The sequence below is a fragment of the Cutaneotrichosporon cavernicola genome (assembly GCF_030864355.1).
Source record: "Cutaneotrichosporon cavernicola HIS019 DNA, chromosome: 5".
NCBI lineage: Eukaryota > Fungi > Basidiomycota > Tremellomycetes > Trichosporonales > Trichosporonaceae > Cutaneotrichosporon > Cutaneotrichosporon cavernicola.
In genome coordinates this window covers 2,043,602-2,057,547 of record NC_083397.1, presented here as the reverse complement: position 1 = coordinate 2,057,547, position 13,946 = coordinate 2,043,602, and the positions used below count along the sequence as shown (strand labels likewise).

Genomic DNA, 13,946 nt, shown 5'->3' with positions numbered 1-13,946 from the left:
TTCTAATGTACAATTCTAATGTACAATTCTAATGTTACATACACGGAGGTCTTGACGGGTTTGACGCCTCGATGCTGGAGTCAGCGAGCCAGCCTTTTAACACGAGTCGAGTCACTCACATTCGATGCGTCGAGTCCAGATTAGACCATGTTGTTGAGCGCACGCTCCTCGCGGTTAAGCCCAGCGACATACACGAGCACAGCGGTGGCCGCGGCATCGTACTCGGCCTGGCGAGCGCGCTGAGCCTTGCGGGGGACCCAGCGCTTGCGCGCAACGTATTGGCACGCGAGGAGGAGGATGATGAGGAGTGCCAATCCTCCACAGACGATGCTGGCGACAATGACCATGATGCGGTGCCGGTCGGTCCCGGGCTCGTCGTACGCTGAGGCGGGCCCCATGGCGGTGGTGAGGTGTTGTGGTGTGGGGAGGTTGGCCATGTTGGTAAGTTGGGAGATAAGAGAGTAGAGGTAGAGGTGAAGAGTAGAGAACGGGCGGACGGGTTTATACAGCTGCTCGTTTAGCACGCAGAGGGGATGACTGACTCGACAGGTCAGGTGAAGTGAATACAGTACGTGAAATTGTGTCTGATGCGATCTCGTCAGCCTACACAAACGCACAATTGGCCGCATTCAAAGCGTCTTGCATTCTTGCAATACAGGTAGCAGGGAAACTCTGAGACTACCGTCTACTGTCCCCACAGAATCAGAATCGCGAGACTACCGTCTACGGTCCGCACAGAATCGCCGGCAATACACTCCACAGCCTAACTGTTCCTGGTCGCAAGACCAGTATGACACACCAACTAGCCGCTGGTCGCAAGACCAGCATTCAATGAATAGCACACTAACTGTTCCTAGTCGCAAGACCAGCATGCAATGAATGGCACACCGACTAGCGGCTGGTAACAAGACCAGCATGCAATGAATGGCGCGTACTCTGCACCAATTCATCGCCACCCGTCCTCGTCTCCATCGACCTACCCTTTTCCTTTCTTGGTGTTCCTCCCACCCGCACAATGCACCCGTCCAAACAAACCTTCTGTTGAATGGGTATCAAGGGTATGAATTTACTGTCACGCGACGTGAAACAGAAGCAGACAGAGTGAAACCCCATTGCGATGTTTCGGAACTCGCCCAACCCTAGAGATATCCTGTCGTATCGTGACCTCAAATTCGAAGAGCACACGACGTACTGCAACAGAGGTAGAATCCTACTCAATACATCATTCTGTATGTCACTATTACAATTACGTCTTGGCATGGGTCGGCAGCAGAAGTCACCACAGAGTTTCGTGGCGTCCCAAAGTCGGCGAGTACGGCGGAGAAGCCAGCGTGTACGTGGGCACATGATGCGGCGTGTCTTGGCGGATTAAGGCAGAGTCGGGGTCTGTAGTAGGGGTGTACTGTAAGACATCCCTTGTAGGTGGCCAGCCCATTCGTCGATGCAGACGACAATGTCTCATACCTCCTCGAGCCGGTTGGTCATCCAGCTGTGCATGGCCTTTGAGCCGACGAATCGTGCGACAACAGAGAGGTAAAGGAAGAGGGAGAGGAGCGAAAAGGCTGCCACGAGTAGGACATAGTCCAAGTTGTTGGCGCGGGCAATGTCTGCGTCGGTCGTGAAGGGAAAGGCGAGGGAGGCCGGGAGGGCCACGAAGACAAGGACAAAGGCGAGGAGCATAGTGTATGTTTGGGGCGGGGCAGGTTTGAGGATGCCTGACAAGTTACTTGTTGAGAGTTGAGAGTTAAGAGTTGGTTGATGAAACGGAAGACAACACTTGATGGCTTTTAAGAGCGCCGCAGCCGACCGTTTCTATCTATGCACAGTACATTGTTTGCATCTGTACGGAGGCTGTACATCCCACAGCAGTGAGGCGTAGCGGCCCTCCGTTGATCCCCAAAGAGGATGATACTCAGTCGAGGTAGGAGGGCAGAGTGGCAAAGTAGTCCAATTGATCCAATTGACCTCCATTTTCAGCACGCCACTACGCCGCTGTCTCAGCCAGCTGCCAGCTTCTAACCCGCCCTGTTGCCCTAACACCCACGCTGCCGTGAGCACCACCTATAAACATACATTGCACTCTCCCCATCTTCTCATCTTCAATTCATCTCCATCTATTCCCCAAACCTTACACGATGGCTCCCACCCCAATCCCAACCGACACCGACATCGACACGCTCTCCCCCCTCTCCTTCATCCTGGTCCTCACCATATCTGGAATGCTCCTCGTCTCCTTTGCCGCCATTTCGTTCCGCCGCCCGGAATCACAACCACTCATCTCGCGATACGATACGTACCTCTCAATCGCGCGGGCACGGGACCTACCCCGCAGCCGTAAGGAACGCCGCCGCCGCCCGAGACGGACGGCGGGTGTACCCAAAATCCAGATCATCGTCGTTATCGAGGACAATTACGACAATGCAGCGCCGGCGCAGGATACGAGCCGCCTGTGCGTGCCCAGCTTGGAAGCATTGGCCGGGGAGCGCGAGGACTGCCACGGATGGGACGAGCCGTATACGATGAGTGCCGAGGACGAGGTGTACTTGATGCACGTCTTGTCCCAGCGCATCCAACTGGACGACGGGTGGAGGAAATGAATGCTGCTACTGTAGGAGGCGATATATACTTTGTATGATGGAATCAATGATAAATAACATACAATGGGGTCAATACACACCGGGCAATATAATGCAGTTATTTATCTGTCAACCCACAGCGCTGCCACAGCACTACTTAACCGGGTCCCACGTTTTCTTCTCAATCTAAACCTCTAAACCCTGACAACCACTCATGCCCCTCCTCGCCAGTGTCCGCGCGGTCGCCCGCGCGGCCCAGTTCGCTCTCCACCTGTGCTTCGTCTTCGTCCCAGTCTTCTTCTTCTTCGCCGCGATTGCAATCGACATTTCGAACTCGGGCCTGACAGAAAGAATATTCTCCGAGACCTTCAAGGAAAGGCTCTGCTTACTTATCAAGGGGTTTGTTCCTTCTCCTGCTACGGAGGATCTGGAAGTAGCCCCGTGTCACGTTGGCCCCGGGTGGCGCTGCCAGCCGTGAGGCTTCCTGTTCCGTTCCAGAGGTATGTGGGTGACTGAAAAGGCTAACATCAGGCGCATGTGTGGCCGAGAAGACTCAGCCGACTAGTCCGTTTGGTTAGATGTCGCCACTTTGCACAGAGGGTTCAGCCGGATATGTTAGCCAACCTATGCATTCCGTGCGATGCACATGTACAAGCCATCTATGTATTGGCGTCTACTCCTACAGTCACAGCACTCTCCGCGACCTACTTCTTCGCAGCGGCGTTCTTGTAGATCATCAATCCAGAGAGTGCCAGCGAGTAGCCTGGCGTCAGCTTCACTTCCGAGATCAGCAACATGGACGCACCAAACACCTGTACCAGCGTGACCGGGCTGCCGAAGAATACTACGCTGGCAGTGATGAGGAGAATGTCCTTGAACACGCCCGCGAGCGTCAGGGTTAGGCCGCCCGCGGCGCTGATCAGGAACACGGCTGCGACGTTGAGACCAAATGCTGCCAGCGCGTTGGTGGACATGATGAAAAGGCCGATGCGCGGGATCTCGCGGAAGGGCTTGAGGCCCTCCGTGAAGGGCAGGAAACAGGCATTGATGATGGAGCAGACGGGCGCGTAGTAGTGCAGCGACACAAGTGGGTCCATCTGGGTATGGGTTAGAGCAGTCAGCAAACTGTAACCCACCTTGAGCCCCTGCAGCAAGACCTGGATCATTACGAGGCGTCTATAGGTCAGCATTGCCGTCCACATCCGCGTCGGCTACGCACGAAGACTCAAACTGAATGGTTAGCACCAGTTGTATCCAAAGATCAATGACTCACCACCACCGCGCTGGTCTGGAACAAGAAGCCGAGCAGCTCAAAGTGGAGCTCGCCGTACGCGGCTGTGGTCAGCTGTCAAGTACCTCGATAAGAAAGCACGAACATAACGCGCAGCCGACAGAGATGAGCTGTTCGTCAGCGTCGCCGAAACCACCCAGGCGACTCACAACTACAGTCGCGAGGAGCTTAGGGTTCAGCGCCTGGATTTTGAAGATGGCTGAGATGAGGACGATGGATACAGGTGTGAATGCCTTGAGCATCTGGATGAAGGAGACGCTGAGCCTGCCTGTTAGCGGAGTCTCTCGTGACCGGGTTGCCAGCTGCTGCGGTGCTCCATGACATGGTGGCCACTTCGGAGGTGCAGAAGACGGCTCACGCCCAGGAGCACACACAGGCGACGTGAACCCCAACCCTTGCACTCACGTCAAGTACGCTGAGTTGCTCAGAATGAGCGAACCGGAGAATAATATGCCGATGGGAATGATGCGCTTGACGTAGACTTCACGCTGTGTGAGAGTCAGCATGTGAACGCTCCAACAGCATTAGTCTACAACTCACAGTCATGGGCACCTCGTCGAGGCCGTCCATCAGGTTGGTGGTGAGGCGGAGGACGCGCGTACCAAGGGCCTGCAGTCAGCTTCGGTCATTCTCACCTGAAGCTCACCGCACATCCCAAATGATACGAGGTGCTAATCGTCAGCATCATTTCGTGTATCCCGTCCGGAACATGACAGCCGGCTACACGTCTCGCGGCACCCACATGAAGATTGGCTACGGGTTAGCTGGCATTCTCCGCGTGGTAACTCACATATGGGAAGTTGAGATGCTCTTTTGAGTACAAGTACTCTGTCAAAGTCAGTCTGGCATCCCATGCGTTCAACAGCGCGACGCACTGTTGTAGATGATGACGGTGGACGAGAGAGCGATCCAGATAGGGACTATCCATGAGCATTGGGCACAAGCGCGTGAAAGGCAACGTGGGCTCACTGATGGTCGCAGCGCGCAAGTTGATTCCCCGGGACGGCTTGGTCGAGATGGGGTCGTCTTCCTTCTCCTTTCTGCTGAGCGGCTGTGTAGGGTTCAGCAATCCCGCACATGATTTCGGCTTCCGGCACGGCAGTGGTCCGTGCGCGCCCGCTCACCATGTTCTTGCCGTGCTTTTCAACCCACGAAGGCGAGCCGCGCGGCGACGGCTTGAGAAGGTTGTGGATCGGGGACGCGCGCTCGTCGACGTCGACGGGGCTCCCGTGGGGCGAGTAGGTGGGAAGGAGGGGCGGACTGGGGGAGGACATGGATGCTGTGGCTGTGCAGAGGAAGGTGATGAGGAGTGAGTGTGGGGTCGTGAGGTCGCGAGTAGGAATGGAGAGCTGGTGTTGCTGGGGGTCCAAGCTGTAAGTGTTATTGATTCAAGTCGATAGCTTGGTGACACAATTCAATGTACGCCGCGTTGTCCAGACCGCGATCGCGTTGACCCTAGTTTGTACCACGTCGATGATGTCACGGGTGCTGGTTGACTGCCGCGGTTATAGCGTTCAGGAAAGGAGAGAGTGTGTCTGTGTAGTGTTTAAAAGTGGAGGAGAAAAGGTATATATGTTGTGTGGAGTAGAACGTGCAGTTAGTTGAGTACTAAGTTTGAGGGGAGGGGGGGGGGGGGGGGGGGGAAGGTGCGAGTTGGATGCCGTGAGCGAGGATGCGGAACTGGCGGAGACTGGATCCGGACCCGCGTTCTATCTACCTGCGACCAACGACAAGAGACCCGGCCGGGTGACAAGGTACGGCGCGTGAGGTTTAAAAAGCAAATGCCAAGGTTACTGTTGTCGATCTGTTGAGATACTATAGTATAACGTCTACTGTTACAACACAGAGGTACCTTAACCTGATGCTTGTAGCTGTGATTGTCGCGGGGGTGGCTTGAATGGGGGCACATTAAGCTTGGTTGCTGTAATACCCCTACCAAGTCCCTCTGATTCTCACCTTGCTCTGCCAAGAACCTCACACTTCAGGGCGACTAACAGTCCCCAAGAACCGGTGTAGTCAAACGGGTTACTGCAGTCAAACGGGTTACTTGATTTATTAGCACGTAGATGCCAGCTACGCTACGCCAGGCTCTCCTTATATTTGCTTCCGGTCAAAGCATCTCGACCATCTTCGGACATGGCCTACGTCGTTTTGTCTTGAAGATGTCGGCCGATAGGCCCCGCCCTCCAGTCATCCCACTCATTCTCACTACTTGACATCTTGGCACCTTTGTCCCCCACGCGCGTCACTAGGAATCAGATCAGTTAGGCAACGTGCGTCGATATTACATCCCGCCACTTGCTTCCACACACTCGCCCATTCCTCTTCTCAAGTCCGCTGTACATCCATGACGACCTCAACAGATTTCTTCAATGTGAGCACTCCAACGCCGTCCGCAGGAGCGAAACAAAGCTAACATTACCAGCCGGTCGCGGCTTTCATTGCCCTCCGCGAGACTCTAGAGGCCGGCATCATCAGTACGCTTAAGCCATCTTGCTCCCAAAGCTGACCGCAGTCGCCGTGCTCTTGGGCTTCATCGAGCAGATCATCCCTTCGCTCCCGCTCGGCAGTCTGCCCAACGCTGGTAGCTCGCGCACAGAACTCCTCCCCAGTGCTGCGGCGGACCAAGGCGAGGCGACCTACTCGACCTTTAGCGCGCGCCGGAACTCGGAGCGCGCTCCTGCCGTGCCGCCTCAACTCCTCTCACCCAACCTGAGTCCGGCGCACTCTAACCGGGCCCTCGACTCTGGCTTTGAGCTGTCGGATGACGAAGGTCACGAGCATTCCAGCCATCAGTTTGGACCGTACAACCGCGAACAGGTGGTGCGGAGCCTCAAGGCGCAGGTATGGAGTGGCGCACTCCTTGGCCTGGCTGCGGCGGCCGTCGTGGGTGGTATCTTCCTCTATGTCGTGAGTGAACAAATCCAGTGTCACCTCCACCTTCCTCCACAGCATCCCCAGTCATGCCTCCCCTTCCCCAGCTTTGATGCTAACTCGCAGTTTTACACTTTTGCACACGACCTTTGGCAAGATGCCGAGAACCTCTGGGAGGGCATCTGGTGTGGCATCGCCTCCATCATGTAGGTGTACAAGGACGGCGTCAGCTCACATACTAGCATCCTCGTCATGGGTCTCGCCTTCCTCCGTCTTCCTCACGCACGCATGAAGTGGCGCCTAAAGTTGCTCCAGGCAGTCGAGGGAGCTGCCGGTGTTGACCAAAAGTCGTCATCAACCCGTCGACGCCAACGCAAGATGGGTGCGCGGGCAGCTCGCGGCTGGATCCTCTTCGGCCTTCCTTTTATCACCGTTCTTCGTGAGGGTTTGGAGGGTGTCGTCTTCCTCGGCGGCATCGGCCTGACCGGCTCCCCGCTCTCAATCTTCACTGGCGCGCTCGCTGGCTTCCTGATCGGCGGCGTCCTCGCCGTTACCCTCTTCACTCGCTCCGAGTCGATGTCACTCCAGCGCTTCACGACCTTCTCCTCCGTCATCCTCTTCCTGATGGGCGCTGGTCTGGCCAGCCGCTCCGCGTACGGGCTAGAGCGCCAGTACTTCATCAACTATGTCGGTGCAGCGGCGGCCGAGGGTGGCGACGGGCCCGGTTCATTCCGCGTGGCTCACAACATCTGGAAGCTCTGGGGTGCCAATCCTGAGCCTGGGCACCAGGGCTACAGCGGCTTCTGGCAGCTTGCCCAGAGCCTGGTCGGATGGAACAACGTCGGTACCTACTGGACTGTGTAAGTCTGAGCTTACTAGGCGCTGGCATCCAAGCTAACGACCAGCGGCGTGTATGAGGTGTACTGGTTCATCATCATTGGCACCCTCATCCGCATGAAGTACAACGAGGGCCGAGCGGAGATCTGCGGCCGCCGCTCTGAGAGAGGATGGGAGCTCGAGTATGCCCGCCGTCGTGTGGAGCGTGAGGAGGGCGAGGAGGAGGGTCTCCTCCCGCCTCATGCCGAGGGCTCGGGTTCACGCTTGAGCACCGACGAGTAGGCGACCTCGTCTGTATTACATGCCCCAGAACTTGGTTAGCTATACTCCCTCAACATCTTCACAGCTAGTCCTGCTAGACTGTGCATCACTGCACGTAGTCATCTTCACAACTCAACACGAAGCCATAGCATAAACTCAGGAATCCAAGACTCTGTAACATTTGGACACGCCGAGAATCGGTCACGTCAGGGAGGCGGAGGTGCAAAAGTGGAGCTCGGGTGCTATTTCAAGCAGAAGTCATCGACGCACGTAGACGTCGACCCGGTAGGAAAGCAAGTCAACTGTCCTGAGCAGTCCCATCTCTGGTCTTCACGATCAGCACAGTATCACATAATACATCATAATCAACATAGCGGGTATCAGAACTGCTGTCAGCTGGCCTCACAAACTGTCTGATGTGCTCTGGCTCTGGCTCACCCGAATCTGGTAAGTTCCGTTGGCCTTTGTGAGGTATCGCACCCATTTGGTAGAGTTGGCTTGGAGTCAGTGAGAACCCAGACTCGACTTACCTCCTGACTTGTCGAAGACCTTGAGGTAGCGAACGAGAAGGCCCGAGGCTGTGTACATGACGACTGCAATTAGCTCTCTTCACCAAACATCACAAAGCACGTACCAGAGAAGTCAACCTCGATGGGTGGCCGTGACCATGGCTGGCGGTGGGTCGTCATCGCGAGAGCGGCCTCAGCCGTGAGTGTGCACTCCTGCTGCCCCTGTATCCTTGGGATCCTGTTTGTCAGTTTGGGTTCATCCGTAGCGGAACGCACTTCCAGACAATGACGTTGTCGGCCGGGACGTATTTCGCCTTGCCGACGCCGACCTTGACCTCGGCCTTGGTCGTGTTGAGTGGCGTGGGGATGCGGAGCACGACATTGTTGGCGTTGAGCTTGTGGTCAAACGCGGCCTTGAGGTGGATCGTGTACTCGACGCGGCTCTTTGTGGGCTCGGTAACGTGGGTCTGTAATCGGAAGGGAAGGTTGATGTTGCTAGTGGAACGGTAGCGCATGAGCTCAAACTCGCCGTCGGGGGGAATGAAGCTGATCGAGCGGTCCGTGTCAAACTTGCCAAGCCGCACGCACTGGTGGAACTGGCAGTCGTCGAGTTCGACAGCATTGTCCATCTTGGCCACAGAATTGTCGCCATGTTTGGCGAGCACGAGCTTGTCGTTGAGTCCAAACTTGCACTCGGGCATGCCGCTGAGGTACGCGCGCATGAGGATCTGCCCGTCGACGTCGGCGCGCAGCACCGCACCGTCCTTGCTCATCAACATGTTGACCGTCTCGATGACGTCGACAAACGCCTCGTTCTTGCGGTACTTTACGTCGGCGCGGCGCCATGACGTCGCACCCGTTGCCTGGATCGTGATCTTGGCCGAGTCCTCGCGCTGCTGTCAGCAACTCCCTCTTGGCTTGAGAAGGCAAGACCCACAACGGCCAGCTCCGATTTGATGCCCTCGGTCGTAATGTACATCTTGAGCGTGTCGATCTCCGAGTTCTGCGGATACCCAAAGTCGAGGATCTCATCGAGCAGTTCGTAGATTAACACAAAGTTGTTCTTGACACTCTCTTCGTCCAGCTTGCCAAAGTAGCTGCGCGAGACCGTGATAAAGCGGTACAGGAACTCGAACACGAGTGCCGCCGACGCATTGCACCTGCACGTCAGCCGCTTCTTACCCCCAGAACTCACTTGGTCACGCCGACCACGAATATGTTGTTGAGGCGAACATGGAAGAACGAGGTCGAGCCGAGGGTGATGATCGGGGATCGGATGTCCGGGTTCGAGATGACCTGGATGCGGAACACGTCCGCTATCGAGCGTCTGCCGTCAGCTTAGCCAGCAGCGGGTGGCAAAACGCACTTTAAGTCTGCGCGGAAGAGGCGGGAGATGAGCACCTGGAGGTCAGATAGTGCGCATCAGCAGTCGGAAGACTAGCTTACCTCGCCCTTCTGGTTGAAGATGAAGAATGCCTATGAGTCAGCACAACCCGAAGCTGGTCGTAACACGAACCGAAATCATGATGACCTTGTCCCGGTCCGGGGCGTGGGGAAAAGACTAGATAATCGTCGTTGACTCGGCCTGAGAAAGCGAAGCGAGTAGCTGTCGTGTCAATGGAGCAGAAGCCGAATGTCGCGACGGTACGATCGGCCACCTACTTGACACTGGTGGCTGGCTGCGTCACCACCCAAAGCAACCGATCTGAGCGCGCGTTTCAGGACTCTGTCGTCCGAGCTACACACGTCATTTTCCATGATAACGACCAACAAGCAGCTCGAGTTGAGCTTGGATTTCAGTGTCGAGTCAAAGAAAGTGCTCGCTCACCATCACAACTCGACTTACTCATCTCACACAACGTTATCAACGTTGTTGACAAACCCCCAGGTGGTGTATGCTACGCCACCTTCTCGTTAAAACTACAAAACAGCTCTCCAATAGAGCACTCTACTCCAACTCACCATCCTCCTCGGCGCATCACGGCCGTCAACTCGCATCTGGCAACCGGTTGCCCCTAAACGCACGTTACCTCCACTACACACGAATCATGTCGGCCCCGGAGGTTACCAAGCCTCAGCCCGAGGCCACTCCCGCCACTTCGAGCGTGGCCAGCGGCGCCAGCACCCCGACCGACAGCTCTGCGCCTTCCAAGAAGGGTGGTGAGTGCTCGAGGAAGGTCGAGATGGATCTGACCCAAAGCTAAGAAGGCGGCCAAGCTTGCGGAGAAGGCCGCCAAGCAGGCAGCCAAGGCCTCGACTGCCGCTGCCCAGCCCGCTGCTCCCAAGAAGGAGAAGAAGGAGAAGGAGAAGAAGGTCGAGCTGCCCGCCGAGGAGTGGGTCAACACCACTCCGGAGGGCGAGAAGAAGGGTAAGTTACCCATGCTAGCAATGGCACACTAACACCCCAGACGTCTCAGGCGACCTCTGGGCCGGCGGTTACGACCCCGTCAAGGTCGAGGCGGCGCACTATGCCTGGTGGGACAAGCAGGGCTTCTTCCAGCCCCAGTACCAGGAGGACGGGTCACCCCTCCCTCGTGGCATCTTCTCCATGACCTTCCCTCCCCCCAACGTTACCGGCAACCTGCACATCGGCCACGCTCTCACTGTTGCCATTCAGGACGCCATGGCTCGCTGGTACGTCTCCTTGCACTTGAGATGCACTGACATGCCAGGAAGCGTATGCAGGGGTACACGACCATCTGGGTCCCCGGTTACGACCACGCCGGTATTGCTACCCAGGCTGTCGTCGAGAACCGCTTGTTGAAGACTGAGGGCCACTCTAGGCACTACTACGGCCGCGAGAAGTTCCTCGAGAAGGTTTGGGAGTGGAAGGACCAGTGAGTGGATTCCGAGCTCTGGCTGGGATGATGCTGACGGTTTAGGTACCAGGCCAACATCACCAACCAGATGCGCCGCCTCGGTGGCTCGTTTGCATGGGACCGCGTTGCCTTCACCATGTCACCTGTGAGTTTAGCTGAGTAGGCGACCGCTTCAGCTGACAGCAGGAACTCTCAGAGGCCGTCAAGGAGGGCTTCATCACCATGCACGAGAAGGGCCTCATCTACCGCGCCAACCGCCTCGTCAACTGGTGCTGCTACCTCAACACCTCGCTGTCCAACTTAGAGGTCGACCAGAAGGAGCTCCCCGGCCGCACGCTCATGAACGTCAAGGGCTACGATGCCAAGGAGCGCTTCGAGTTCGGTGTCATCACCTCCTTCAAATACCCCATTGAGAACTCTGACGAGTTCATCATCGTCGCGACCACTCGTCCCGAGACCATGCTCGGTGATACCGCAGTTGCCGTCCACCCAGACGACCCGAGGTATAAGCACCTCCACGGCAAGTTCGTTGTCCACCCCTTCAACGGCCGCCGCATCCCCATCGTCACCGACGCCATTACCGTCGACATGGAGTTCGGTACTGGTGCTGTCAAGATCACCCCTGCCCACGACCCCAACGACTTTGAGTGCGCCCAGCGCAACAACCTCGAGTTCATCAGCTTGATGAACGACGACGGTACCTACAACGAGAACGCTGCGCCCTTCGCCGGCATGAAGCGGTTCCATGTCAGGAATGCTATCGTTGCGGCCCTCAAGGAGAAGGGTCTCTACGTTGGCCAGGAGGACAACGCCATGTCCATTCCCATCTGCTCGCGCTCGGGCGACGTCGTCGAGTCGATCATGAAGCCCCAGTGGTGGGTCAGCTGCAAGCCGATGGCTGAGGAGGTCCTCGAGCGCACGGCCAAGGGTGAGCTCGAGCTCAAGCCCAAGTCCATGCAGGGCGACTGGACCCGCTGGATGGAGAACATGCAGGACTGGTGCATCTCGCGCCAGCTTTGGTGGGGCCACAGGTGCCCGGCCTACCTCATGTCTTATGAGGGCGAGGCCGCGGACAGTGCCGACGAGAAGAACTGGATCATTGCTCGCTCTCTCGAGGACGCCACGACGGAGGCCGAGAAGCGCGCCAACGGCCGCAAGTACACTCTGGAGCAGGACGAGGACGTTCTCGACACCTGGTTCTCGTCCGGTCTCTGGCCGTTCTCCACAATGGGCTGGCCCAAGCAGGTGAGTTTTGAATTTGTGTTCAAGCTGACACGCATAGACCAAGGACCTCGAGAACTTCTACCCCAACTCGATCCTCGAGACTGGCTGGGACATCATCTTCTTCTGGGTCGCCCGCATGGCCTTCTTCGGCATTGTCCTCACCGGCAAGATGCCCTTCAAGGAGGTCTACCTGCACCCCATGGTTCGTGACGCCTGGGGCCGCAAGATGTCCAAGTCGACCGGCAACGTCATCGACCCTCTCGACGTTATCACTGGCCAGACCCTCCAGAAGCTCCACAACGACCTGCGCCAAGGCAACCTCCCCGACCAGGAGATCCAGAAGGCTGAGCAGGGCCAGAAAAAGCTCTTCCCCAAGGGTATTCCTCAGTGTGGTACGGACGCGCTCCGCTTCACCCTCTGCAACTACGCCCAGGGTGGTCGCGACATCAACCTTGAGATCAGCCGTGTCGAGGGCTACCGCAAGTTCTGCAACAAGCTCTGGAACGCGACAAAGTTCGCGCTCTTCCGCCTCGGCCTCGTCGACCTCGAGGGCAAGAGGCTGCCGAGCACTTTCGTTCCCAACCCCTCGGCCAAGGTGAGTTACCTGCGTTTGAGTTTCAACTGACTCCAGCCCACTGGCAAGGAGAGCATCGCCGAGCAGTGGCTGCTGCACCGCCTCAACACCGCTTCCGCGGGTGTCAACGCGTCGATGGAGAACCGCGACTTTGCCGAAGCCACCAACTACGCGTACCGCTTCTTCTTAAACGACCTGTGCGACATATTCATCGAGGCAACCAAGCCCACGTTCGAGTCGACCGAGGACACGCCCGAGAAGCTCTCGGCCCAGAACACGCTCTACACTGCTCTTGAGGGCGGTCTCAAGCTTCTCCACCCCTTCATGCCGTTCGTCACCGAGGACCTGTGGCAGCGTCTCCCCCGCCGCGCTGGCGACAAGACTCCCTCGATCATGGTCGCCGCCTTCCCCGAAGAGATCCCCGAGTACAACTTCCCCGAGGCCGAGGCCAACTTCAACCTCGTCAACGACGTCATCAGGTCGGCGCGTACCATTGTCGGCCTGTACAACCTGCCCACAAACGGCAAGACTCTTGAGGACAAGATCACGGTCGTCGTCCAGGCCAAGAAGCCGCAGCTCAAGGCCATGCTCGAGTCGCAGGCGGCCATCATTGTCGCGCTCACCAAGGGTGCAGGCCAGGCCGTCTTCGTCGTCGAGGACGCCGAGGTTCCTCGTGGAAGCGGCACCGAGACGGTCACGGCCGACATCCACGTCCACGTTCCTGTTGAGGGCAAGGTCGACGCGCAGGCTGAGATCTCCAAGCTCGAGAAGAAGCAGGCGCTCGCCGTTGGCAACCGCGACAAGCTTGTCAAGGTCACGCAGCAGGACAACTACGAGACCAAGATTAAAGAGGAGGTCCGTGCTGACAACGCTGAGAAGTTGGACAAGTATGCGGCCGAGATCGAAGCGATCCGTCTGGGTATCGAGCGCTTCAAAGTTCTTCTGTAGTCGTCGGCGATATATGTGTGTGTAGATATGCAT

General features: G+C 57.1%; 7 protein-coding genes across 7 annotated transcripts; 3 read left to right on the top strand and 4 right to left on the bottom strand.

Annotated features, from left to right (window-relative positions):
• Positions 1-34: 34 nt before the first annotated feature.
• On the bottom strand, positions 35-437 carry CcaverHIS019_0508210 (uncharacterized protein; the record flags this gene model as incomplete). The annotated part of the gene is made up of 3 exons (XM_060602023.1): positions 35-74; positions 120-164; positions 193-437. The coding sequence occupies 3 exons, from the start codon at positions 435-437 to the stop codon at positions 35-37; spliced, it is 330 nt and encodes a 109-aa protein (XP_060458458.1).
• A 1,021-nt stretch (positions 438-1,458) lies between these two features.
• On the bottom strand, positions 1,459-1,680 carry CcaverHIS019_0508200 (uncharacterized protein; the record flags this gene model as incomplete). Its single annotated transcript, XM_060602021.1, has 1 exon — positions 1,459-1,680. One exon carries the CDS (start codon positions 1,678-1,680, stop codon positions 1,459-1,461), a length of 222 nt encoding a protein of 73 aa, XP_060458457.1.
• Positions 1,681-2,135: 455 nt separating this feature from the next.
• On the top strand, positions 2,136-2,597 carry CcaverHIS019_0508190 (uncharacterized protein; the record flags this gene model as incomplete). The annotated part of the gene is made up of 1 exon (XM_060602020.1): positions 2,136-2,597. The coding sequence occupies one exon, from the start codon at positions 2,136-2,138 to the stop codon at positions 2,595-2,597; it is 462 nt and encodes a 153-aa protein (XP_060458456.1).
• A 683-nt stretch (positions 2,598-3,280) lies between these two features.
• Positions 3,281-5,141, bottom strand: CcaverHIS019_0508180 (uncharacterized protein; the record flags this gene model as incomplete). The annotated part of the gene is made up of 15 exons (XM_060602019.1): positions 3,281-3,339; positions 3,382-3,673; positions 3,713-3,752; positions 3,796-3,806; positions 3,850-3,911; positions 3,953-3,977; positions 4,017-4,131; positions 4,273-4,355; positions 4,408-4,476; positions 4,514-4,538; positions 4,610-4,620; positions 4,658-4,695; positions 4,743-4,787; positions 4,837-4,918; positions 4,992-5,141. 15 exons carry the CDS (start codon positions 5,139-5,141, stop codon positions 3,281-3,283), a joined length of 1,107 nt encoding a protein of 368 aa, XP_060458455.1.
• Positions 5,142-6,214: 1,073 nt separating this feature from the next.
• CcaverHIS019_0508170 (uncharacterized protein) lies at positions 6,215-7,860 on the top strand (the record flags this gene model as incomplete). The annotated part of the gene is made up of 6 exons (XM_060602018.1): positions 6,215-6,241; positions 6,293-6,344; positions 6,383-6,777; positions 6,868-6,947; positions 6,984-7,601; positions 7,647-7,860. 6 exons carry the CDS (start codon positions 6,215-6,217, stop codon positions 7,858-7,860), a joined length of 1,386 nt encoding a protein of 461 aa, XP_060458454.1.
• Positions 7,861-8,219: 359 nt separating this feature from the next.
• APM4 (uncharacterized protein) lies at positions 8,220-9,873 on the bottom strand (the record flags this gene model as incomplete). Its single annotated transcript, XM_060602017.1, has 10 exons — positions 8,220-8,225; positions 8,278-8,336; positions 8,370-8,432; positions 8,474-8,586; positions 8,625-9,241; positions 9,286-9,508; positions 9,544-9,675; positions 9,715-9,749; positions 9,795-9,824; positions 9,865-9,873. 10 exons carry the CDS (start codon positions 9,871-9,873, stop codon positions 8,220-8,222), a joined length of 1,287 nt encoding a protein of 428 aa, XP_060458453.1.
• Positions 9,874-10,396: 523 nt separating this feature from the next.
• On the top strand, positions 10,397-13,913 carry VAS1 (uncharacterized protein; the record flags this gene model as incomplete). The annotated part of the gene is made up of 8 exons (XM_060602016.1): positions 10,397-10,508; positions 10,549-10,716; positions 10,757-10,982; positions 11,021-11,185; positions 11,231-11,312; positions 11,354-12,412; positions 12,450-12,986; positions 13,023-13,913. The coding sequence occupies 8 exons, from the start codon at positions 10,397-10,399 to the stop codon at positions 13,911-13,913; spliced, it is 3,240 nt and encodes a 1,079-aa protein (XP_060458452.1).
• Positions 13,914-13,946: the final 33 nt, after the last annotated feature.